The sequence below is a fragment of the Motacilla alba genome, chromosome 5 (assembly GCF_015832195.1).
Source record: "Motacilla alba alba isolate MOTALB_02 chromosome 5, Motacilla_alba_V1.0_pri, whole genome shotgun sequence".
Taxonomy (NCBI): domain Eukaryota; kingdom Metazoa; phylum Chordata; class Aves; order Passeriformes; family Motacillidae; genus Motacilla; species Motacilla alba.
In genome coordinates, this window is record NC_052020.1 from 23,632,181 (window position 1) to 23,657,448 (window position 25,268).

The 25,268-nt window shown below is 43.2% G+C and overlaps 1 protein-coding gene across 3 annotated transcripts in view; it reads left to right on the top strand.

Moving 5' to 3' along the window:
- Nucleotides 1-2,399: 2,399 nt before the first annotated feature.
- AMBRA1 (autophagy and beclin 1 regulator 1) overlaps nucleotides 2,400-25,268 on the top strand; it is a 128,129-nt gene continuing 105,260 nt past the window's right edge. For 2 of the 3 annotated variants that reach the window (XM_038138369.1, XM_038138370.1), the window contains exons 1-7: nucleotides 2,400-2,595; nucleotides 13,188-13,443; nucleotides 13,698-13,756; nucleotides 14,493-14,676; nucleotides 15,340-15,512; nucleotides 16,273-16,339; nucleotides 16,932-18,391. In XM_038138369.1, the coding sequence (XP_037994297.1) occupies nucleotides 13,309-13,443; nucleotides 13,698-13,756; nucleotides 14,493-14,676; nucleotides 15,340-15,512; nucleotides 16,273-16,339; nucleotides 16,932-18,391 (2,078 nt within the window). In that variant the 5' untranslated portion in view covers nucleotides 2,400-2,595; nucleotides 13,188-13,308. The remainder of the gene's footprint in view (nucleotides 2,596-13,187; nucleotides 13,444-13,697; nucleotides 13,757-14,492; nucleotides 14,677-15,339; nucleotides 15,513-16,272; nucleotides 16,340-16,931; nucleotides 18,392-25,268) is intronic. The other variant, XM_038138372.1, reaches the window with a different exon arrangement.

The window sequence follows — 25,268 nt, forward strand, 5'->3', positions numbered from 1 at the left end:
ACACTCTAGTGCTTGCACATATCTAGAAGGATTGAACATTCCTTCTTTCCCAAACAGGCTGGAGAAGATGTTAAGCTATGGTGACTCTGTTGGGTACTTGACAGACATCAGGAAATGGGCTAGTGGAGGAGAGGCTCGTTTGCTCCTACAGCAGGAAACAGGTTGTCTTGGTGGCTGCTGTAAAAGAAACGCCAAGGACTGGCTGGGTCACAGAAATTGAACCGATTGCAAAAGTTCTCCTCTTAGATCAAAGCAGAGGTGTAGAAAGGCTGCTCTAGCACTGCTGGCAATCTACTTCTTCAGTGGAACAAGATGACTGATGCACGCAGTTGTTGCTGGCGCAAGGCTGGGCAGTTTCCTGGAAATGTTCTCTTTCTAAAAGGCACAAGTGTTTCCAAGGATCTCATGACAGCAGTCTAAGAAAATTTTGTTTCTTAGATTTTATTGTTTACTGGGCAGGAAATGTAACAAAAGTGGTAGGGAATGCAGAAAACTACAAAACTGTAACTACTGAAAGTAGCAGTGATACTGCCTGGCATTGTGGATCTGTCCTTTTAGAGGAAGTGAGCCTGGATCGTGCCCCACATTTGATGAATACAAGAGTATGGGACACGTTTTGCAGTGCAGTGCAGGGTGGAGATGCAGGATACACTCTGCCAGGTTTGCAGTGGCAGTAGGCACTTACTGTCTCTCAGAAAACCAAGCATGCTTGATGACGTGTAAACAAGATGTTTTCAGAAGCCTCAATGAGGGCTGTAAAATGTTATGTACAAAGATCTCAGATGTAATTCAGTTTTCTTTACACAAGGTGTTATACAAAAAGTACTGTTGGTCACTGCAGCAAAACTCCTGTTCCTTTTACCTAGGAAAAAGCAGACAAGCATTGTTTTCTAAAAAAAGCATTTTTAAGGTAAGAGTTGCTGCCGTATATGGTGTCTGATGGCTCATAATCGCATCTGACGGTCTGTGCTAAAAATACTGTTCACTAGACCAAAACACCAGCAGACACTGAATGAGCTGTGTGGGTGGTGGTAAGGTCAAGTGAGACTTGGACATGTGTAGGTACAAACATTGTCACCTAATGACAAGCTGGAGTTTCTCAATTTACGCTATGAATAGCTCTTCCCAGCGTGTGCTGAGGCCAGAGCAAACTCAGAGTGCAGGCACTTCCTGGAACACATTTGCTGCTCAGTTTTGTCTTCTTTCAGCCACTGTCACCTGTGGTAGAGTTTAATTTAAAACTGATCTCACTGCTTGTCAGTTTGGGCAAAAACTGCATCAGACCACACCAGACAAAACCAACACACTGAGCACTATTCTTACCCGAGTCAGATGTCAGCACCCTTCTCTTCACTCAGGAAATGTAGGGAGCAGTTTCCACCACATACTCCTAAGCAGCTTCCTTCAAAACCATTCACCCAGACTTTTTTCTTTTCCCTCAGAAAAGACTTTTTTATTTCCCCTCATGGGGCCAGGTTGCTCAGAGCTCCCTCCATCCAACCTGTCCTGGAACACTTCAGGGATGGGGAATTCACAGCTTTTTTGGACAACCTGTTCCTGTGCCTCACCACCCTCACAGTAAAGAATTTTCTCTACTATCTAATCTAAACCTACTTTCAATTTAAAGCCCTTCCCCTTTGTCCTGTCACTACACACTCTTGTAAATAGTCTATCCCATCTTTCCCCTACGTTCCCTTCAAGCACCGGAAGGCAGCGGTTAGATCCAGAAGCCTTCTTTTCTAGGCTGAAAAAAAAACCCGAAAAAATTCTTTTCCGCAAACTGCTTTGAGATTTGTGATTTGGTTTATGCAGAAAATCACGCTGTGAAAAGCCGGTGTCCACAAAGGAGACAGAGGAGTCCTGCCACTTTATTTACTTTATTTGAATAAAAGGAGGGAGTTCGCTGGGCCATACCCCGCGGGGTCTCTCAGGGTTACGGAGGACGCAGCCTCCTTTTATCCTGAACTCCCGACTGCACGGTGCCCTCTTCCTTTCCCCATTGCCTGAGGTACTGGGAAGGTAGAGCCTTCCCGATCCGCCTGCTACATATTCAGGAGCTCGAACTGTTTGGGTTCTTCGACAACCTGGAGACCTCCACGGCCACAGCTCCAGCCCCGGGCCGGTTCTCCCGGCCGCGGGCGTTTGGGAAGATTAACACCCATTTCTCCTTTTAAGTCTGGATCACCCTTATCTTGGAAGTCTAGAATAGTAACTTCCAATCTGTTTTATACAGCCTGACTGCTGTACGTGTTAGTTTACATTCGTTCTGTTAAGAGCATTTTCCCAGTATCCAGTATCCCAGTATATGCAGATTTTAATTCTGGGTCGGGACGCTGCCCCGCAGTTCTCGGGGCTCGACTGCTCTCGCCTGCCCTCCCGGGCGGCGGTGGAAGACCTCGTCGCTCGGCCGGCGCTGCCTGGCGGCGTTCTAGCCTCGGCTGCTCGGGCCTTGCTCCCGCGCTCGGCGCCGCCGCCGTTGGGCCCCGCTCGGCGCTCGGCTGGCCCGCCTGGCCGGAGCTCGGCGCGGCGGCGGCGACGACCGACCCCGGGGCCGCTCCGCCCGCCCCCGGCCCCGCTCCGGCCCCGCCGCTGCAGGTACGCTCCGGGCCTACGCGCGCCGCCGGCCCGGCGCCGAGGCCGCGCCGCCGCTCCCGGGCGGGCGCGGCCGGCCCCGCGGCGGCGCCCCGGAAGGCGGCGGTACCGATCCGCGTGAGGCCGCGGCTGGTGGAACGCGGTCGGGAGGGAGACGGGAGTCGCTGCCGGGGCCTGTGCACGGGAGTTCCGGGCTCGCGGCCTTGCGGTGGAGGGAGCGGGGAGGCCGGCGCGCTGCCCCGGGCTGGGCGCCGTGGCGGGAGGGCGAAACCCGGCGGCGGCGGGGACGGGAGCCCGGGGGGAGCGTCCCCAGTCCCGGCGAGCAGCCCGTGCCCCGCTGCCCCTCCTGAGCGTGCCTCGAGCCGGATTTTCCCTCCCAGCTTGGGTGCCCGGTGCTTCGCCGTCCGTCGCCTCTCTTGCTGTCCCCACGGCACCGTCCGGGGCCCGTGGTCCGGGCTCGGTCCAGTTCCGTTCTGGGGCTCTTGCTCCGAGATGTTTTTTATTGTTTTTGGTCTTTTCCGGCCCTACCCAAATAAAATGTGCGGCAAGCGTTGTCTGCTCTATCTCTCCTGTTTTTCATCGTGTGTTGCAGAATACTTGCGTGTGAAAGTAGTGTTTGGCATAAAATGCATTCAGGTGTGCCTCTGGTTGCCTCTTGTCTTGTGAGGAAACGAACCCAGCTAATTCACCAGCTATGGGAACGTTTTTGTTGTCATCTACCTTATTTTTCGTGACAACACATAAATTTCTGTAGTGTTCTTGTAGTGGTTTTTTGGATTACTTGTGATCCTGTCAATACCATGCATTCAGCTGCCTTTGGAAAGCAAGTTTTCCTGTACTAAATCAGCGTTTCATCTTGAAGAGTTCCTGTAGGTGGTTACGGGTAGCTTTTCTCACTACACGCTTTTGAGTATTGTTCTGTGATGATAGACAGATTCAATAATTGTTATCTAGATGCAAACCTGTCTTCAAGAAGATAGATTGTATGAATGTGAAGTCTGTAAGTATGGCCAGTGCTCAGTGCTGCTCTGTTCTCTCCTCTGTATGAAGTGTTCTTTGGTCTTTATTTAAAAACCCAGTGTGTTTTTTCTATATTTGTCTTGTTTACTGCTCCACCCAGCTTGGTGTCCTCTGCAAATGTCATCTGGCTTCTTTGCCTTTGCCACTCCCATCCTCTTTCAAATTGCTGATGGGAATGTTAAAAAGGGACCTAAGAATGACCTGCTGGTAATGTGCACTTATTGCCAGTCCATTACTGGTCTCCTGAGTTTGTTGTTGGGTCGGTTTTCAGAATGTAGTATGAGGTTAAATCCATGCAGATTTGAATGCCTTATGAGTGATGCAGGCAACAGGACCTGAAATTCCCTGCTAAATTTAAAACCCTTTCTAGTGTTCTGAAGGGCTGTTGTAATGCATTTCCTAGCATCCATAACTCTTCAGTGTAGCTTGTGTGCCAGTTCTGGAGTCCACAGCTGGTGCTTCTCTGGGTAATTTTGTTTTAAAAAATCAGTCCATTTCTATTTGATGGTCACAAATAAGTGTGTTTTTGGTGGCAGTGTGGCTCTTAATGAGTAGGGCTGTCCACTAGCATTTATATTTTTCCTGATGCTCGGAATGAAGAATGTATTTGGATCCAAATGTCTGGGCATGCCTTTTCTGATTCAGTTGCTGGGAGTTTCTGCTGAATGTTTACTTTGCTGACAGCTTCTTCTCAGTTTTCTTTCTTTTGCCCTTTTCTGAGTCATAACTGACCCTCTGGATTCTTGTTTGGTTGTTTCCTACTTTTCCATTTTCCGAGCAGCACTTCTAACTTTTGTGCAGCTGTAACAACCAGTTCTAAAGAAGGCAAGCAATGATCCAGTCTGCTGCTATCCCTCTGCCAGAAGTTTGGCATTTGAATAATTATTTTTTAAAGAAACTTCTGGAAAGAAACTCTAGTACTAGTCTTTTATGCCATGACTGACTCATGGGTCTTGCAGAGTTATTGTTGAAGTGAATATTTACCACTAATGCAAACAACACCAAGATACTTTTTTCCCCCCCATTGAGTTTCTGGAGGCCTGATAAAGGGCATAGTGCACGATAATAGTTACCTTGTGTGTTTTGTGTTAGTAGCCCTGTGCTATCCTAGCAAGGAGGGTGATAGAAACTATTAGATTAGAAAATATTAGTAAGGTAAGGGCAGAAGAGTTTTGTTTTGCAAAAGTGATTGACAGTGTGATATGCAGTGGAAGGGGATTAATATTAGAAATATTTTACTGGAAGGTTATTGAGGATATAGTAGTTGCCTAATGAAAGACCCATTGATTGGGTTGCTTGAAACAAGAGGAGACCTGCTTTCCTCCACAAGAGGAAACAGTACTTGTCTGCATCTTGGGACTTGGTTGGTTGTAAGGAATTCTGGCTGGGATTGTTGTCTAGTAGCTGCTTGTTGTCTCCAGTTTTTGTAACTCTTTGTTGAAGGGGATGATGAGGTGTCAGGCTTGAGCATGGAGAGCATCATGTTAATCCATGTGCTCGCTCAGCTCCACTTCCCGTGCTCTCAGTGAGGTGTTTTGGATTGTCCTTGCAGAGTGATTCCTGCTTCCTCCTTCCTGGTATGTATTACTAATTCTTCACCTTGGGCAGTGCAGGATTGCTGAGAGGAGTCTCTGACTCATGTTTTGGACACTTTTCCCCCTCCCTTTATATTTCTCCCACAGGCTCAGTCTAAGGCCAAGAAGGGCAACGATGTCAAGGATTGGCTGTGTTTCTTTGTTCAGAGTCTAAATCTTCGTTGTCTCCCACCACTTCTATAATTCTGATACATCTTTGTGTGAAGACTTCAGCTGCTGTGTGCATCATTTTTGCTTTTTGTCTTGTTACTGTATTTCCATGTGAGCAAGAAATTATATGGCTTGTATTTTCTAAAACATGTTCTTGCTTCCAGTTCCTTTTCCTTTATTACTTGGATGAGGTGCGTGTGCCCTAAGTGCAGCCTTGAATGCATAAAACACTTTGTCTTCACCTTGGGGGTATGTGATGCTGCTTCTGCTGCCCTGGAGTGTTGGCACTCCCACATTACTATGGAATGTGTGATGTCACTTGGGGGCGCTTGGCTGTGGCCCTTGAGCTTGAAGAACCTTGATGTGACTATTGATGTAAATAATGGGATTTTGAATTGAGAATTACTTTGCCTTTCTATCTAAATGAGAATATTTTTTAGTGGTTATATCTGAATTCTGTATTGCTCTGTCTCTCTATTGCTCTGGCTTTCTCTTCTCTCTGTCCCTCATTTCCTGCTGTGTATAGTACTTAAAAAAAGATGCTGTGGTTTGAGTATGGAATTGTGGAAACCAACTCTTAATCTTGCAGATCTCAGTTCTACTGTTTGACTTACCTTACGGCTTTGTGAAGTTATATTTATTCTCTTCCTATCTTCTGGATTGAAACTAATATCTCTCTTCTCAAGAATTCATTAAGTTTATGTGGAAGTTGTAATAATAGTTATGAAAGTGCTCCATATTCTCTTTGGTAAATGAAACTGTCAGACTCCAGACAGGGGTGATCACTTACATTTTTTATTATTATTACTTCCCTTTTTATATTTATCATTCGTTTTCTGACCTTTAGGAGTTGATATCTGCAAGTTTCTCTTCCATGTCTTCATCATTTTGCTGTAAATAGCCAGAATTTTAATGTACTTCTTTTGTCTGAAAAGTTCTTTTATGTGTATTTGGCTCATTTAATCCAGACTGGGAAGACAAATTAAGGTTCTAATGGCAATTAGTTACTTGTTGCAGTCATACAGGATTTTGAAATGACAAAAGTACTATTGACATCTTTGTAATGTAATTGAATTTCCTGAGTTGTTTGCAGTTGCAGTTTAAAACACAGCATTGAATTTTTCAATCATGAAGCACTAAGAGAAGTTATTTTTCTTTAGGAATCCTGTTTTATGTGTCAACACTTATTGCAGCGAGTGCAATTTAGAGCAGTGTGTCTACTGCATCTACAGAAAATGTGCTTTTGAATTACTTTCCATCTCTCTCTGGCTTTAATCAAGGCAAAACTTCAGCTTACACTATAATACTTTGGGGAGTATTTAAAAGCTTGGAAGAGTAAAACTGGGACCATGTAATGGAAGTGGCTTCATGGTATTAGTTTTGGGTTCTCTTGGATAGTTGCATCATAAACTTTTTTTCACTTCTCCTAAGTGTTTTCTATTCTCCATGTTTAGGGCACTTACTTGAAGACTGACTCTTGTTCTAATTAAATTCTTGAATTCAGCAGCATTTTTTTTTTAAGTGTAATCAAGCACACAAATAGAAACAGAACAAAATAATGGGTTAGAGTTTAGCTTTTTTTTGGTTTTGATTAATCATGCTTAAGATAGTTGTTACCTATCCGTAGACTGTTTTTGTTTGTGGGTTAGTCTTGTTTAAAGATTCTAGTGCAATGTAGCTTTATTTTAAATTTTTGTTCATTTAGATATTACTGCAAGGTATTTTGAAGTTTGCTCTATGCAAAATGTTTTCTGGTGTTTGGGGTTGGGTTTTTTGTTTGTTTTGGTTTTTGTTTGTTTTGGTTTTGTTTGTTTGTTTTAACCCAAGAAGAGTTAGTATGTCTATAAACAGTCTCAAGGTTCATCTGGAACTACCACAAATGGAGTTAAGGGAAATCAAATGTTGTTTGACATAAATTTAGACATATATAGCTAATCAGGTATATTGCCAGAAATTCATATGGCCCTGTCTTTTTAGAATGAACATAGTCCTGTTGTTCCAATACTTATGTTTTGACCCATGCTACTATTTGGGATATGAGTCATGTCACCCATTTTTTACTGATTTTGTTGTTGCTATAGCATTGTTCAAATGCCAGTGCTACTGGCAAATTAGGACTTACCAAACTAGGACTCCTTGAGTTGTCTTGTTTGTTAAGCTGAGTTGATGCAGTGCAAAGAGGGCAGATCAGCTTTTTAGTTTTGGTTTTACATAAACATTTTTTAAAATTTTGCTCAGTTTTTCAGGTGGAGACACAAAAAGGGTTAGTGGGGATGGCATGACGTTTGATATGGATTGAATGCAGTTTTATTAAAACTATATATAGTTTTAATATATAGCAAGTATAAGTCAGGTCTTCTATCCAGTGTAGTGTTTCTTGGGCTTCTTACATGATATAGTTTCATGCAATTTAGGAAGGCAGTGGCCTTGAAATCTTCATATTGCAGAAGGGAGGGAAACACAGATTGCAAACAAGGAAGGGAACTAGAAAATCCCTGGAGCTGTGTGATTGCTTCTATATATTCCAAATTATGTTCTAGGCATCTGGTTTGTTCTTGGAGATCTCCTGTCTGGGTGTCAGAAGCAGATTTTATTGTTTTATCAGTGCAATGCCTGCAAAAGGAGGGGCTGTGTAGTTCATAGTCCTTGGCAAGATGATCTTTGGCTGTTTTCAGTGGGCACTTTTTGCTCTTTTCAACTTCTGAAGAGCACAAGGGGTCCTGGTATGGCAGTTTGCTTCAAAATTAAGCTGTGTAAAATACAAGGGAAACAGACTTGTGGAAAATCCTCAGAGGAAATAGCCTGTCTTGTGACTGCAGCCTTCATTAGGATCACTGTCAGCGAAGGTAAAGCATTTGGGCTGTAGTGCTGCATACACTCTTTTCATGCCTGTCTGATGATCTGATTGCTCTTGGAGAACCCACCCACATGTGCAATAGTGGGAATGCTAAATTATTGCTAATATTTATTAAATGAAACTGAAATTACTAACATTTATTAAATGCAATAAACAGTTCTCTTGAAATTTTTCATATGTTGCTGGTGTTAAAGCCTGAGATGCTGCACTTAATTTGGAATAACTGCGGTGGCATTGTTAGGGCTGGACATGCTTCTTCAGGACATTTTGGAAACAGAAATAATTCTGCCTTACAAGATAGGTAGGCACCTGGCCAGAGCTGGGGGAGTTGAGTGTATTAATCTGTTTCTCTTCTTTTCTAGAGACAAGTTGGCTTGTGGTTTTTCAATACAGTGGTATGCCTCATTGTTCACCACAGTTTTGCTTTTGTTGTGTTTTGAGTCCTTTTTTTTCCCATGCATGTCCTTTCAGTACAAAGTATACAGCCCTGGCCCATCAGCTATGTGTGGATCATGGCTGTTTTACAGTCAATACGTTATGGAAGTCTTAAAACTGACAAAGAGACTTGGAGACCAAAACTACTGGCATGTGCTTTTTTCCCCTGGTCTCTCACAGGGAGTCTTAGAAATGCATTCTCTCTGTGGAACCCAGATTGCAAAGTCAGTGACAGCTTTAATATTTCATTTCATATTGCCTCTTTCTTCATCAATCACATGAGGTCTCTTTGGGCAGTAAAATTTTCTGAAATCATTTGGACATTTGTATCTTCTGGATAGATCTCCCATTGTAAATATCATCTACTGATTGCAGCTTTTTTTTAACACTGATGGAGCTGTTTACACTGACTCTGTGCACATGCATTAGGAAAGGCTTTTAGTGTTGGGCTCAGCACACAATCACAAAGTTCTTTGCAGTGGTAATAGATTAGTCTGAGGCTGAAGGCCACATGAAATAACATTTTTCCCCCATGAGGGGTGGAATAACATGAAGGTAGTATTGCAATAGTCATCTTTGTATCAAAGCCAACTGTGTGCCCAGCATGGTGGTACCAGAATCTCCACAAAATTAATAGCAGCAAAGATGGGGAAGGGGCACATTAGGAAATGGGACCATCATCTCTGTAAAGTGCTGAAGTTTTGAACTGGAATGGTCAGCCATTGCATAATGCATAAAATATCTTGACATCCTTTTTATATGGCAAATTGAATGTGCTTCTTTTTATTCCTCTTCTCGCCCTGCCTTTCTGTCAGTGTTTTCAGGGGGTCATGTACCACTGCAGTTTGCAGCTTCACTTTGGTTTTTTAGAGGTTCAACATCTCTAAAAGCGGCAATTACAAGTAAACCTACATTACTCTAATGCTGGGAATTCTTCAGGCTTCTTCAAGGATGGCTCGTACAGAGAAAGTAAGAGGCTTCGGTTTGGGCTGTGGAATGCTCTTTGAAAACTGTAACCAGCCCAGCATGTTGTCCTGAAATGCCCTGAAGGGAGAAAACTCTTAAGGAAAGAAAGCTGCTGATTATAGAAAAATTTCTTGACTCTCCATTTTCAGAATTTTTTGTGGTCATCTGCATCACATTCAGGGCATCAGCTAATCTTGCAGTTGTTGGACACTTGGTCATCCTGATTAAACCAACCATCCAAATCTCCCTCCCTCCCCCCAAAAACAAGTAAACAAAACAAACTCAACAACAAGAAGAAAACAGAACAATCCCAATCCATCTTTAGGTGGTCAGCTGTTTATCAGTTGTGATAGTTGTGGGTATTTGTAATAAATGCTGCTACTGAATGAGTCCACCACTCGCCTGAACAGGTTTGATCCAGTGAGCTGCAAGTTTTATTTATGCTGAGTCCCCAGAAGTATTTTCAAACCCCATGCATTTAATTTAAACTTTGTTAGTCAGATAGCTAATGAGTAGCTGTAAATACGGTTGGTACTTCAGTGGTTTATCTGCTAATGGTATTTAATAGCATGCTGTCATTATTCAGCTTATATTTGGGCAGAATGTTTGGAAATGGTGGATGTCTTTACTAGGTTAGAGAAAAAATTGGCTCCTTTAACACCCTCACAAAAAAACCCCATACAAACCAAAAACCTAAAGAAAAAAACAAAAACCCCACACCAAAACAAACTGAAGCTGAACACATAATCCAATAGGAAGGTTAAAGTCTTCCTGCTAAAACGAGCAGATAATGCCAGTGTTCACTGCATTGCCAGTGCTACACTTCATCTGTTTCTTCATTTGAAGGCTCTGAGTTTCTTTGCTTGTCTGAAGTGTTGCTGAATGTGTCACCAGGTGGAGGAGCAGTTACTGTGTTCAGGCTAACTCAGAAAAAGAGTAAAATTTGGCCTCTGAAGGGATCCGAGGTAACACTGGATTCTCAGCATCACTCAAGAAGGATACATTCAGTGTTTTCTGAAGAGATCCCAGCTTTTTAAAATGTTGAGCAGGTTAGCAGGGTACTGTGAAGGCATTAGAGCCCTGGGTGTTTCCTTTGTTTACTTTTAAAATGGGATAAAGACATGAGTCAGAAGAAGCTGAAAAAATGAGGTGCAGTCCCTGAGGGAAAAATGTGAAGTTAAATGCTCAGGCTCACATATGAAGTGTTTGTTATAGGCAGATTAGTTGAATAAATTAGGACACACATGCAGAGATTTAGATAAGCTGTCTTAAGGTATATACTTGGTTTTATATAGTGGAGATGACTTGGTCCTTCAATAAGGTGAATACTAGAACTTCACTGACTGCAGCTGTAGGAGTTATCTCCCCGTTTATTTTACAATATGTAAACTTGTCCATGGCATAAATAAAGTCGTTTGTTAAACCCCTTGTTTTCCTTGTTGCTATTGTACTTTAGGGAGCATTAGTTCTGATAGGACTGAAATGTTCTAGGTTGTCAGAGCTTGTTCTTTCTCATGAGTGATTGTTATCTTGTTTGTAAATTACCATGATCTCAAGTTATTTATGTGATTTGTCCTTCTCAGTTATTGAGAGGCTGTTCCATGTTTGAAATCTTTTTGAACTTCCAGCTTATTCCAGCTGCAGAACCAGTCTTCCATTGGTGTCCTGTTTATATGTTTATTCTTGGGTTGTTGTAGTCCGAATTCTTTGAATACACCCATATAGAATATTCAGCTACTGTTTTCTTAATTTTACTGGATTAAGAGTTAAACTAGATGTACAGTTTCCTCCTGTAAAGTAGAATTTTTGTTGCCTGTATTGTTCTGAGCTGTGCTTCTCCTCCATTCTGCCTACCATCTGAATCTTGTCACTTCTGAGCATGGGTGCCTGGGGCTGTTTGCAGAATCTGGATCAGGATTTATCAGCATTTAGCTAAAGAAGATTTTTTGTTTAGGGATACCTGTATTGTGCTTTTGGATGTATCTATTCCAGTTATCCTTCTAGCTTTTTTGGATATGGGCTTTTTTAATCTGTACAGTTATTTTTAAGAAGTCTCATGCAGTATGATATCTTTTGTTTTTGTGTTGCTTTCCAGTAAGGCTTTGATTTTGTAGAATAATTCCTACCTAATGTTTCGCTAACTTTCACTGGTTTTCAAAAGAAGGCTTATTGTGTACCATGGAATTCAGCTTCTCTAAAATACATGATCCCCGTGCTGTTCACATTAAGCATCGGGGAATTTCCAGGTAGCTCAAAATTCACTGTGGAGAATTTCTAGGAAGATGAATGCCTTTGATTGTTAATTACTTCAGTGCTCTTTGTTTTACTTCTACAAATAAAAACTGGTGTGCTTTTTTGGAGCTCATTTTCCTGGCTTATCTCTTTAGACAGCTCCTCTCTATAAGCTGCAGCTGTCTTAAATGATCTGTTCAGGAGAGTTTTTTTAGGGAGAGTGGGAGGAAAGAAAATATTGCTGCTGACCATTCTGAGTTCTGTCATTTATTTGTCTCTTGTGCACATGAACCTTTTTTCTTCTTTATGTGTTGTTTTTTTGTTTTTGTTTTTTTAAAAAAACCTTTCCTTCTCTAGTGAATATTGATGGTTTTGTTCAGAGTAGCATGAACTGAGCAGGATTTGTGTTTAGATCTTCATGTTATCAAGAGATGGCAGAGTAGTATGCACACTCTGCTGGGATCAGAAGGTAGTAGCATTGCAGCAGAGTTTCTTGATTTATCTGTTCTAAGAAACTTTTCTGGAGAACTTTTTGTGGCAGACTCCATTGTATGACACCACTGAAAAGCTGTGTGGCTTGGTTACTATTAGAATCAGTATATTATTTATTTTTTTATTTTATTTAGCTTTTTTTTTTTTTTTTTGTAGACTGTGGGTATTAAAACTTTACTTTGCAGGTCAAAGTGTTCCAAAAGCATTATTCTTTGCCAGTATGCATTACTTGGGTGAACTGCTGTTCTAAGAGCAATGCAGATTGAAAGGTGATGTGCAGACAATTGAATAATCTTGGTGGAGCTGTCCCATAAATCATTGTTTTAATATTTTTAAGCTGTTGATGGAGTTGGAAATAATTTGGACTTGAGGTCTATCAATTGTCTGACCTTTACAGTTTGACCTGTTACTGAAATTTGAGCAGTTCCTGGGAGATTCCTCTGTCATATTGTCAGTTTGGTAATACTTTTCCTCTGGCTTTCAGACACCCTTCCCAGACAGGACCTGAATCTTCAAGGTGTAAAGAGTATATCTTCATAAATCTTTTTTCCTTTATTATATACAGCAAGAGATGAAGGGAAGGAAAAGAATTTGAAGGCAAATTTTTAATTCTCCATATGTGTAGTGGGCCTAGGGCACGTGTACAAGGGGAGAGCTGGATGCTTTCAAAATAGTCTTTGGCTGCAGAAATGTCAAAATGGGGCCTTGATAATGGAAGCAGGTAGCAAAGGCTGTGTAAGAAGAAAGATTCGTCTCTCAAATCTAGTATTTTTGGGATTTATAGCTTTTACTTCATCTGGGTAATCAAGGTAAAAGCTGCCTTCCTTATCAGTCTCTTATCTTTTTAGGTTTCCATGAAGATAAACAACTGAAATGTGGATAGCTTATTTGTAGCTCGGTGGCGGTTGTCATCTGGAACCTGCTGGTGTCTCCTCTCAGTAGTAGGCGTGGTGTTGGCAGCCGAGAGCCATGAAGGTTGTCCCAGAGAAGAATGCTGTCCGCATCCTTTGGGGTAGGGAACGGGGCACCCAAGCCTTGGGTGCTCAGCGGCTTCTGCAGGAGCTGGTGGAGGATAAAACTCGATGGATGAAATGGGAGGGCAAGGTAAGGTTGTGGGATAGAGCTGCATAGCTTGATCTTGGAACGGGGGAAGGGAGGCAGGGATTTGAAATAAATTGTCTTGTGATTATACCTTTGATGTGTTACACTTGATATGCTCTCTGGCTCTGTTCAGTTCCTGCAGTGATGTGATACTAGATATGTTCCTGCAGCGGGTTCCCCTTGTTGTCTGTGTGGCTTACAGTTAAAGTATGATCATATGACTCTTGCAACACTTCCTGCTTTGTTGGCTTTTTCAGAAAGTTGAGTTACCAGACAGTCCACGCTCCACCTTCTTGCTGGCGTTTAGTCCAGACAGGTAATTAACTCCTAGTTCGTTCCCTGTTTCGGCAGTCTCCCTACACTTACAAAAGTGATGGAGGCTTGTGCCCATTGAGTTGTCCAGTCCTGAACAGCTGAATGAAACTTCTGGTTCCTGACACGCATGGATGGAATGTGTGCACCTTCCTAATCTCACAGCTTCCAGCGTAGTTGGTGTTTAATTTCTGAGGTACCCAGGTGATACAAAGTTCTAAGGAAGAAGGATCTGTGCAGACACCATGGGATTTCATAAGAAACTAAAGGGATTAAAGGATGTTTTAATACAACATGCCCAAATGATGTGACACATTCGCTGGGATATCCAGGAATAAAGAACAGAGCAGGATGATGTGTGTATTGAAAGCAGAAATGGAGGTGGGATCTCTCATAGTATCACTCGATTTGACAGGGGTTGAGACACTGTGGAGAGTTGGGAATATTTATTTGCCCCAGACTGTCAGTCAGGAGTGCCTTCTGAGCTGCATGTTCACTCTGACGTTCAAGGTCAAGTTTGTGCTTGCAGATTCAGATGAGCTCATGTTTGCATGGACCCTGAAAGCTGGCTAGGGAGCTTTGTGACCATTGGTGCAACAGTAGCCTCTTACCCTTTGAGCTCTGTGTGGGAGAGCTGCTGGGTTAAGTGTGAATAGACCCTGTTGAGATGAAGCTAACCATGGTCTAGTTTTGCTGTATTCTTCTCATGCTAAAGTTTGTCATACCTTCTGCATTCCCAGGACCCTAATGGCTTCCACACATGTGAACCACAACATCTACATCACAGAGGTGAAAACAGGAAAGTGTGTTCATTCCTTGGTTGGACATCGCCGCACTCCCTGGTGTGTCACCTTCCATCCCACCATCCCAGGCCTCATTGCTTCAGGATGCCTAGATGGGGAGGTTAGAATTTGGGATTTACATGTAAGTCTTTCCTGAAACATATGTTCCTTTGATATTTGGTGTGTGGTGACATTTTGTGGCTGAGTTTGTTTTCCAAATGCTACCTGATAAGAGAGCTGTTCGGAAGCTTTTCTGGGACCTGTGTGTAAAAGTACAGAACAGACCATAGCCATCCTCTTCTCTCTAGAGAGGAGGTGACAGATTCTTCATTCAGTCCTGCCAGGTAGGTCATGCTTCTTAGCAGCACCTGTTTTATTGATTGCTGTGGTACAGGTAATTCTGGAGAACATTGTGCAAGGTGCCTGTTTAGCCTTTGTGAGAGACATGCTGTTTGTTATTCCACTGGGCATATCTGAACTGTTCATTAGAGAAGCTGCTGCTCTACCTAGTTTGGTAAATGATAGGGAGACAGAGCACATGGGATTGCGTGGGTTTTTTTAGATGATGCATTTTTACGGACTGCTTTAGACACACTTACCTACAAAAATACATCTGTGGTCATTGTTGCAAGTAGTGTTACATTTTAGACCTGGCACATGACCTTGTATGGGGTCTGCTGTTGTTGCCAGGACAGCAGCTCGCTTGCAATGCTTTAGGCAGGCGGGGAGGCATGGCAAGTACATGGAAACTTAATGATAGCAACTTTGTGACAAACTGCTTGTGGTTCTTGACTCCTCACTCTAGGGTGGAAGTGAGAGCTGGTTCACAGATAGCAACAATGCCATTGCTTCACTTGCTTTTCATCCCACGGCTCAGCTCTTGCTGATTGCCACTGCCAATGAGATACATTTCTGGGACTGGAGTCGTCGGGAGCCTTTTGCAGTGGTGAAAACAGCCAGTGAAATGGAGCGGGTCAGGTGAGTTCCTGCTTCTGGGTGAAAAGAACGCTTTTGTGTGAAAAATGGTCAGGTTTAGAAAGTGTGTGTGAGATTCCTCTGGGAAGCTGCACCCTGTGCACCCAGGCTGTGAAGTGTTGCTTGCATCTCCTTGACTCAGCTGGTACAAAACCAGTTCTATAGGCAGAAAGAAAAGCAATTGAAAGTAATAGATCAGCTTGGTTGTTCATATTTGTAATATGGCACATGTCCATTAAATGTCCAGAATCTACTTCATGTTGATTTGTAAGCTTAGTAATTAAACTTGTCAGCCATAAGGATGAGAAAAGCCAGGAACTGCTGGAGCAAAATGCTGAGCTATTACTTTAGCACACTTGTAGAGGAAACTGGATTGCTGGAAACCTGATGCCTGCTTTTGAGCAATTTAAAATAAGACAACGATGTGGCATCAAGGCACGTTAATCTCTCCCTTTGTTCCAATTCCATTTTGTAATAGAAACACGTGTATTCCTTTAAATGTTCTGGCTATTTCAATTGATACAGCAGTACTTACTTCCAGCTTTTAATTTTGGTGTGGTGTTGCTGTGGACAATAACTGCAGTCTTCAGCTAGCTAGGTACATTTTGTTCTTCTTAATGCATAAACTCTTTGATGTCCTTCGTAAAAATGTGGTGATAATGTAGTAATATTCTCATTGCAAACATGTCATGTGGGGTTTTCTTTCTGTGTCAATGTGGAATGTGAACTGATGATTGATATTCTGGCCCTGCTTTTGTTTTAGGCTGGTACGGTTTGATCCCTTGGGACACTACTTGCTCACAGCGATAGTTAACCCTTCTAACCAGCAGGTAAGGGGGATGTCAGGACTTGTATTGACTGGCTAGCTAAAAGGTGCTCTATGTACTTTAGCCCTAGTCTGTTTCTAAGCAGATTTGTGCTTTTCTGAAAACCTGAAGTCTTCCTAAGCTGAGTTCTGTCTCACCTTGATTGCTGATACAATAACAACATGACATGTTCTTATGTTATGTGCATGGCTAATAAAGTGCTTTCCAAAATGTGTTTGTTATGCCCTCTCTGTCTGACTAATGGTGGGATAGAGGTCTCAGTGGTCCAGTTCTTTCAGTTGTGATGTTCTTTTGGATTTGAAGCTATTTGAGGTACTAACAATTCTCCCCTCAGCTTCTGACCCTCAGACGCTGATACTTATGTTTGTATGAACAGTGTATTGTGAAAGCTCACTGGGCTGTAGGAAGAGGTTGTCTAGATACATAAAATGAACTTAGAAATCATCTCAACTAGTTTCCTCCAAGTCAAGGCCTTTAGGAAGGGATTTATCACATCCTTTCATCTGTCTGGGCTGGTAGCTGACTTTCTGCTGTTTATTTGGAAGTATAGGATTTTGCCTTGAGGTGGCTGAGCTTTGCCTGTTTCCTTCTGCAGAGCGATGAGGAAGTGGAAATCTCCGTGGACAGCACAGAGATGCCGCATTATCGTCAGCGCGCTATCCTTCCATCTCAGCCTGTGAGGCGCACACCCCTCCTCCACAACTTCCTGCATATGTTGTCCTCCCGCTCCTCTGGCATACAGGTGGGAGAGCAAAACAGTGTTCAAGACTCTGCTACCCCATCCCCTCCACCGCCTCCACCACCACCACCTCCGCCTCCAGCCAGTGAGAACACAAGGGCATCTGTCTATAACAGGCTCCGGGAGCGAGTCAGCTATCCCACAGCAGAGTGCTGCCAGCACCTGGGGATGTTGTGCCTTTGCAGCCGATGCTCTAGTGCAAGACTTCCTTCTTCTCTCTTCCCACACCAGGAAAACGCACCCTCCACGTCTTCTGGGGCCACTGGCACTTCCTTCTCCTCTGTGCAGACAGAGCCTTATCAACCCCCAGAGCAGGCATCCGTAGCGCAGGAGGAGCAGGGGATACTTAACAGGCCCTCTGCTTTCAGCACAGTTCAGAGCAGCACTGCTGGCAACACCCTGCGCAACCTTAGCCTGGGCCCCACACGGCGGTCCCTCAGCGGGTCCTTGGCAGGCCACCAGTCCCGGTACCAACAGTCTGCGAGAGAGATGGCTTCAGGCTTGGGTGGGTCTGACTGGTCCAGGACAGTGCTGAACATGAGCTCTCGGTCCGAGCTGGAAGCCATGCCTCCCCCTAGGACCAGTGCCTCCTCTGTGAGCTTGCTGTCCGTGCTCAGACAGCAGGAGGGAGGTTCCCAGGCATCAGTCTATACCTCTGCAACAGAAGGGAGGGGCTTTCTGGCCCCAGGGGCTGAGGTGAACAGTGGTAGTGGTGCAGGCCCGAGCAATCCGGCCAGCATTCGTAATGAGCTCCAGTGTGATTTGAGGCGATTCTTCCTGGAATATGACCGGCTTCAGGAGTTAGATCAGGGGATTGGTGGGGAGCCCAGCCAGTCGCAACAGGCTCAAGAAATGCTCAACAACAACATTGAGCCTGATCGACCCGGTCCCTCCCATCAGCAGACTCCACAAAGCAGTGAAAACAATTCCAATTTGTCCCGGGGTCACCTGAACCGCTGTCGTGCTTGTCATAACCTGCTGACCTTTAACAATGACACGCTGCGCTGGGAAAGAAGCACGCCTAGCTACACACCAGGGCAGGTCCAAAGCACATTTGAGGGTGTGCCTCCAAATACCAGCCAGGTGCAGCCTGCAGAGAGAACCGAGGGCAGAGCTCCTGCCTCTAGCAGACTGCAGCTGGGCAGCTCTTCCACCCCGCAGGAGGAGAGGACCGTGGGAGTGGTCTTTAACCAGGAGACGGGGCACTGGGAAAGAGTTTACAGCCAGTCGGCTTCAAGCAGACCTGGGAATGTATCACAGGAGGCCTTAAACCAGGAAATGCCTGAGGAAAGCTCAGAGGAGGATTCACTCAGGAGGTAAGATACATGCTTGCCCTTCCTCCTCTATTTTTTCTTAAACCTTTCCCATCTAGTCTGAGGTTTTTCAACATTTTCAGAATTAAAAACCTTTTCTCATATGGTCATGTGCTGTTAATGTAGATGAAAGTAGAGATGTTGGTGTTGATGTGTTTATAGCTGCCATTATGCTGCAGATGAGTTCTGAAGATTCTAAGGGCAGAGACTGGACCTCTCAATGGTACTACAGACAGGCAAAAGGGTGGGCTCTTTTAGCAGATCTCTGGGGTGAACTGTGCTCCTGGTGTTTCTGAGAGAAACTCAGGATGTGTTAATGCTGTCCTTTGTGCTCCCTATCACACACCCTGTCATCACATGCTGTGCATGGAGAATCTGCCCAGGGTTGGCACAGAAAACTGGGTATGAGTAAGTTGTTAAGTTAAAAGGGTTAACAATAATTTCCTTAGAGTTGCCCAGAGGGGGAAAAAAGTCAAAGCTCTTTGTCAGTGGTTTGGGTATATGCAGTTGGTTTGCCGCTGATAAGAGAGGTTAGTTTTGAAAGTGGCTCCTGTTGACCTGAGCTGGTTGGGGACATGCTGATCACTGAAAATTTTAGACTTTGCTGTCTTCTTTTTTAAGAAGGTGATTCTTTTTTTTGGAAGGATATTTTTCTTCTGCTTCAAATATGATACAAGAAACTGGATAAGCTAAATTGAATTTGCATCAGGAAAGACCTGTCCTTTGTGTCAGAGTGTCTTCACTGGCTTGTGTGGATGATACAGCTACACTGGTACTTTGAATGGGGTTTCCACACAGGATTTCAGTTTCACATCTTCTCTGTCAAGTGGTTTGTGCTCTCACCAGAGGAAAGGTTTTGTCTTTCTGTTTCTTTGAAACAGATGCTTTGAGCTATAGAAAAGCAAAATTTCCAGGTTGGATGCAGATGTAACTAACTAAGAAGGCTTTGTACACAAGAGTGCCTGAGGAAAGGGAATTCTTTCCTCTGTCCTGCAGATAAGCTGATTATACTGAGGCTGGAACAGTGGCTGCCTTTCTTGTTGTTGTAGTTGCATAGCAAATAAGTGGTGGTAATCATAAAATTATTCATCAGTTTCTAAATCCTTGCCCCAGTTTTGTTGTTGGTTTTTTTTAATAGCCTGCCATAATGAGTCTCAAGCTGATTACATGGGAGCTACTTTTTGGGCCTGAACTTACCTACTGTTAAGTCAGGTATCCTCTTGTCCCCTAATAAAGGGCATAAGAGTAAGAAGGAGCTGACAAATTTAGCTTTAAAATGGCACTTGAGAAAGTCTTGTGTTATCTTTCTTTTGAAAGAGTGGTACATACTTATGTCATCTCCACTGTGTCTCGTTTTCTGGGATGAGTCACTGTAGTGTCAGAAATAACCGGGCAAATAACCTTCTTATTGATCTGGCACTTGGCATGTATGTGAACAATGAGATGTAGTGGGATACGTAGATACAATCTTTTCTGTGGTAACTATAATTTTAAAATGTCCTGAGGCATATAATTGATCCACCCCAGCCTGCAGGAACCTGAGGAGAGTCCTATGACTAAATCTCTGGGTCACTTTGCCTGTCATCCGTGGTGGTTGCTGCTGCCTGCTCCAGTGGCTGTAGCATTTTTGAAGGGTTACTTGCCTGCCTGATCAGCTGAGCAAACAGGTGCTTTTTGCTGAGGCTTCTGATTTGGAGTGGATAGTTCGATGCATGAGCTTAAGTCCAGAGGAATTCCTGTAAGAAACACTTAGTGAAACCTTTCTGGCAGAGGTTTTTGAGAATCTCCTAGGGACTCTTTTGTTTTCCCAATCTCCTGCTTCTGTTATCAGGCCTTTCTAAAGAACAGGCACAGCAGGGGTTTCTGCTTCCCTTCTAAATAAAGTTGAGGGTATCTGTAGAGTTCTGAAACAAGAAGCTGGAAGCAGTGGGCAGTCTGGTATTAAATGCTTGTGGCAATTTCCTTGAAGTAAAACTTCATTTCCTGTCTTGTTAAACACATCGGGTGGGCTTGGGGCTTTATGAAATCTTTTCCCTTAAAAGGAACCCTGCATGCAGGATAGCTCTATCCTGCAGGTGTAATTTTCGGCCATTCCCAAATTAGCTGTTTATATTTTTCTTTATAGAATATGGGAGATGAGATTAGCTCAGTTGGGTTAGAGCATGGTGCTAATAGCACCAAGGTTGTGGGTTCAATCCCTATACAGGCTGTTTACTTATGAGCTGGGCTTGATCATCCTTGTGGTTCCCTTCCAACTCAGAATATCCTGTGAATCTATTAACAAGTCAGCAAGTACCCACTTACCTAAATTTTGCATAGAGTGAGCATCTCGTACCAAGCCTTCATGTCTCCCAGACCTAGGGCATGCTTTCACAGTGGGAAGTGCTGGAGCCACTTCTGCACAGCTGAGTCCAAAATGTCTGTTAACCTTTGGAGCTACAGAAGCATGCAAAGATGGGGTCTGAGGGTCCTGAGGTATAAGCTATGTAATGCTGACAGTGCTGATGAAATACAAGGGGGAGGATAAGCCTTCAAACCTGAGGGTACAAGTGGTAATTGCATACACACTTCCAATCAATATAATTTTGTGCCTGTCAGCCTCTGGTTAATTCTTAGTGTTGGAATCCAAGATGTGCTCATAACCTGTTTTATAATTCTGTTCTTCTTTGTCTCTCCATTAGATGTCCTCATTGGGCAATTGAGCTTTATATTCTAAGGTCAGCCAAAAAAGTAGGATAAAAATCATGTCTGGAAACTGTGTGTGTTCTCAGTCCCTATCCATGGGCAGGATTCCTTCCCTGACATGACCTTCCTAATTGAGCAGTAGCTTTCTGGGAAAACATTGCCATTGAGGGTCAATGAAGTTAATAGGGTAGTTTAGTGAAGGCTGTTCTTTGAATTCTGCAGATGCAACTATGTCAGCTGGGTAAGGAGAGAATTCTGCTCTTTCTGATTGTCCTCGGCTAATTATCTTGGACTAATCACAAAGCCATTAATAAGCATGTAATGGCACTATTCCTCATTAACAGCTCTGGCACCTCTGTTACGAGAAGCATGTCACTGGGAGCCTCAGCAATACCAGGAGTCCCATCACATTCAGCCTGGCCTGAAAGCAGTGTGACATTGAGCTGTGTGCTTCTTGAAGTTGTGCTGGTGAGGCATGAATTTGGGGAAAGTTTATGGTCTGTGTTAAGCACAAGTTCGTGAGACTGAGCTTCAGCTTTTCTGAGGTTCTCCACGCTGATCTCATTAATTCAAATATAGGGAGTTTTCCCCTGTGGATGTCTTTGCCTCACTTTTAACATTGAAGTGAAAAGAATCCCAGAAATCTCTGAAGTTGCCATGTGAAATGTGCTGCATAAAACTGGTCATAGAAGCTGTTGGGAAGATGTGGATGAAGAAAGGATAACTGAGCATCAGATGATAACTAGTTTAGTTTTTTTTATAACTACCTGTTAATTTAAAAAGGGGTTGAGGAGATCTTGTATTAATACTGTAATCTCAGTGAGGGAAATGATCCTCTAAGTACTTAAAGCCATTGTTGCTTTGTGGGTCAATTCAGGTTGATAATGAAAAGTTGAACTGGGAATGAAAGAGGATTCTTCTAGTCAGCTGCATGTTTGAGAGGAGCTGGTGCCACCTTCTTAAGACAATGATACATAGAATCTAGCAGTAATCTCTGCTGAAACGTGTATTAATTCAGCAGTTAATGCTAGGTATGGTGCAATGCTGGCTAATAAAACGGATTCAGATTTTCTCTTTGGCTATTTTAGTATGACACAAGTGACATCTACAGAATTAGTGTGGCTTTTTTAGAAAACAAAAAGGAAATAATTAGGTTATAAATTAATTTTTGTTTCTGAGTTCTGGATGCAAGGAGCGGGTAGTGGTGTGTGTCCCTGCTAACATATTTGAAACCTTATTCAGTGAAACAATTCCTATAGATGGGGAAAAGAAGGAAGAGGAAAATTGTCCTCTATAGATTTAGCTGCTTGTAATACCTGAGTGGGACATTTTTTATATGGTTTACCTGTTTATTTTGTCTAGAGATTTGATTACATTACTGCAAATGAAAGATGTGTTCTGTTCTATTGTCAGGCAGGTTTGCATGAAACTTATGTTTCACAAGGAAATGTTTATTATCCTTATTCTTCCATGAAGAAGCTTTGTCTGGCAATTCTGTTAAACTTCTCTAAGCACTCCACTCATTCCAGAGGTCAAATTCTGTAGGCTCTAGTATGAGTAACTCTGTGCCTGCATTTTATGAATGCATAATGTTTTCACCTGGCCTCACCTATTTAGTTTGACAGACAAGATACATTATTGAAGTTACCTGAAAATCTGAGAAGTCTTTTGAACCATCCCGAGTGACGCTTTTGTCATGCATACAGGCAGACAGGAGTGTGTGTGAAGTGGGGAAATTCTTGTCTGGGGACCCTTGTATAAATGCCTTTATTTTGTTTGTGAGCGTATGAAAGGCAGAGGCCACTGTGCTGTGCAAATATTTGACCTGTTGAAGTTGGCACAGCTTGCCAAAGGCTTTGCTGTATTTTAGTCTGTTGGGTGCACTGTGCACCAGTGACATGTGAAACCATTTTCCCTGGAACCATGTACCAGGGTCCAGGGACAAATCTGTGTCTTTCATTTTGTCAGGTCTCGTTTGAGGACTCTGATCCCTCCTGCCTTGTTCTTGCTGTGTGATGTGAACCGGTCACATGTAGTGCAGTGACTCCAGCTCATCTCGTTTCTCCTCAGTGTTGATGACCTTTCTGGCCGCATACAGCTCTCCTTATAGCGGCTATGAAGAGAAACACCTAGTCTGTTCTCTTCTGAATTTCTCAGACCTTATTTCCATATTGTTTTGCTGCCACAAGGGGGTAATGTTGCTTCTGCTCCTTTCTGTTTCCTTTCCTAACCTGAAAGTTTCTAAATTCTTGTATGAAGGGTAGCTTGGGGACCCTCCCCACTCCCAAACGGCAGCTTACCTCTGTAGTTACCATACAATTGCAAGTTTTTCAGTGTTTGGAGAAAAGTGTAAATGCGGGAATCCAGACGGGAAATGGCTCTGATACAGAATGCAAGCAAGGGAGGAGCTTATCCTTTTGGCTTTTGTAAGGGTTTGAAAGAGATGGATGTGGATCTAAGGTGAGGCAGGTGTATTGTCTTTCTGATATGTAAATAAATGCTCATGAGTTAGAGCTCTAAAAGACCTCGGCAACCTTGTGGAATTCGTCTGGACTTCTTGCTGATCGCCTACTAAGCCTATCTTTGTAGTCTCCCTTCTCAAAGGTTTTGTTTTCATTTTAATGGCTGTTCACCCCCTCGGATGACTTTTGTAATATGGAGCTTGTTTTCTGGAGGATTGTTTGGCAGATGTTGTTTGGAGTCTGGGCAGTCACTTTTCCCCCAGGGTTCTGTTTATTCTCTTCTTCAAGTATGCCTTGAGCTATTACCTGAATTTTGGAGCTTTTCCATAAGGCAAATAATATGTTTGGGGAATTTTTCTGTGTTGGGTTTGGTTTTTTCCTAGTGCCAATGGGTGTGGTTTGCTCAATGCCTTGAGGGGATGCCTCTTCCTGCTCTAAGTTTAAGATACAGTGCTGACTTGTGCTCGAATTGGGACCAGTCCATGGTTAAAGTAGATTGACAGGGTAGGGCAACCCCATTCCTGCCCAACAGTCATCAGTGCTGTATGTGAAATGGAAAAGAGTACAGCCACTTTTGCAGCTTTTGCTCCTGAGTTCATGCTGGTGGAGCCTGAGCTTCTTATGTGCAGCTCTGGTTTTTGATGTAAATGACCGAGCCTGATCGGATCTCTGCATGTAGTGAGTTCTGGTAGCTTTCTCACTGTGCAAAGCACTGAATGAAAGGGTGTATGTCAGTTATATCCTTGCTTTAAAAACTAAACAACCAGAACACTTCATTTTCCCTTACCATGGATACAGAATTGCCTGGGAAGACAGTTCTGTGACTGATATTTACCATCAAAATCAGAGAGGAGGGTAGTGCTACTCACTTTACTTTTGGGGGAGAGGAACAAAAACAGGAGGGAATTACCTTATAAAGAGCTACAAATGACTCTTATGGTGAAGACAGAACACAGTTGTAGTGTATTCTGCCTTTTATTCCATTCCTTATTTCTCAAAATCTTTGTAGTTGCTATTTTTTCCTAATGGCTTACAGCAGTTGTGGCTTGCTTATTCAAGTATTTAATGTATATTGTGGCAATGGTGTTGAGTTCACAGAGAAAGGGAGGCTTGAGCAGAAGGGCACATCTGAGCTTTGGAGAAGAGACTGGCTCAGACTGCACATGGGTGGGAATGTGGCCTGTGCTAAATCTAAATAGACCTACCCAACATAATTTTCTTGACTCTTTTTGTTCAGACCCATTACTTGTGGAAACCTTGCTAGCCTTGTGTCCTGCCATTTGTAGTTTGAGCTCAGTATTTGTTTAAAGTTATGGTGTGTAGACCTTACTGGTGCTGTGGAAAGAAGGATTCTTCTGACAAGCCCTGTAGGCTCCATGTGCGCTGTGATAGTTTTGGAAGAGTTTATGCTGTGGTGTTAACAGGCTTGGTAAGAAATAATTCCAAAGATGCTTTGTTTCTATTCTTGAAAATTGTGGTGGTATAGATAAGTAATATCTCAGCAGTTAGTGAGAGTATTGGGGTAAACAGAAGTTATAAATGGATTTGCCAGCGGAGAGAAGAGGTTTGGGTTTGTGCTTGGGAAGACGTGCTTGAGGAGAGAAAGCCAGAACTGTGTGATATGGGAATGATTTCTGTAAACGTTAGCCAGGACACATTAGAGTGAACAAAGACCTCATTTGTTGTCTGTTGTGAGCATAAAGGGAAATGATAGTCTGAAGGTGATGTGAGCA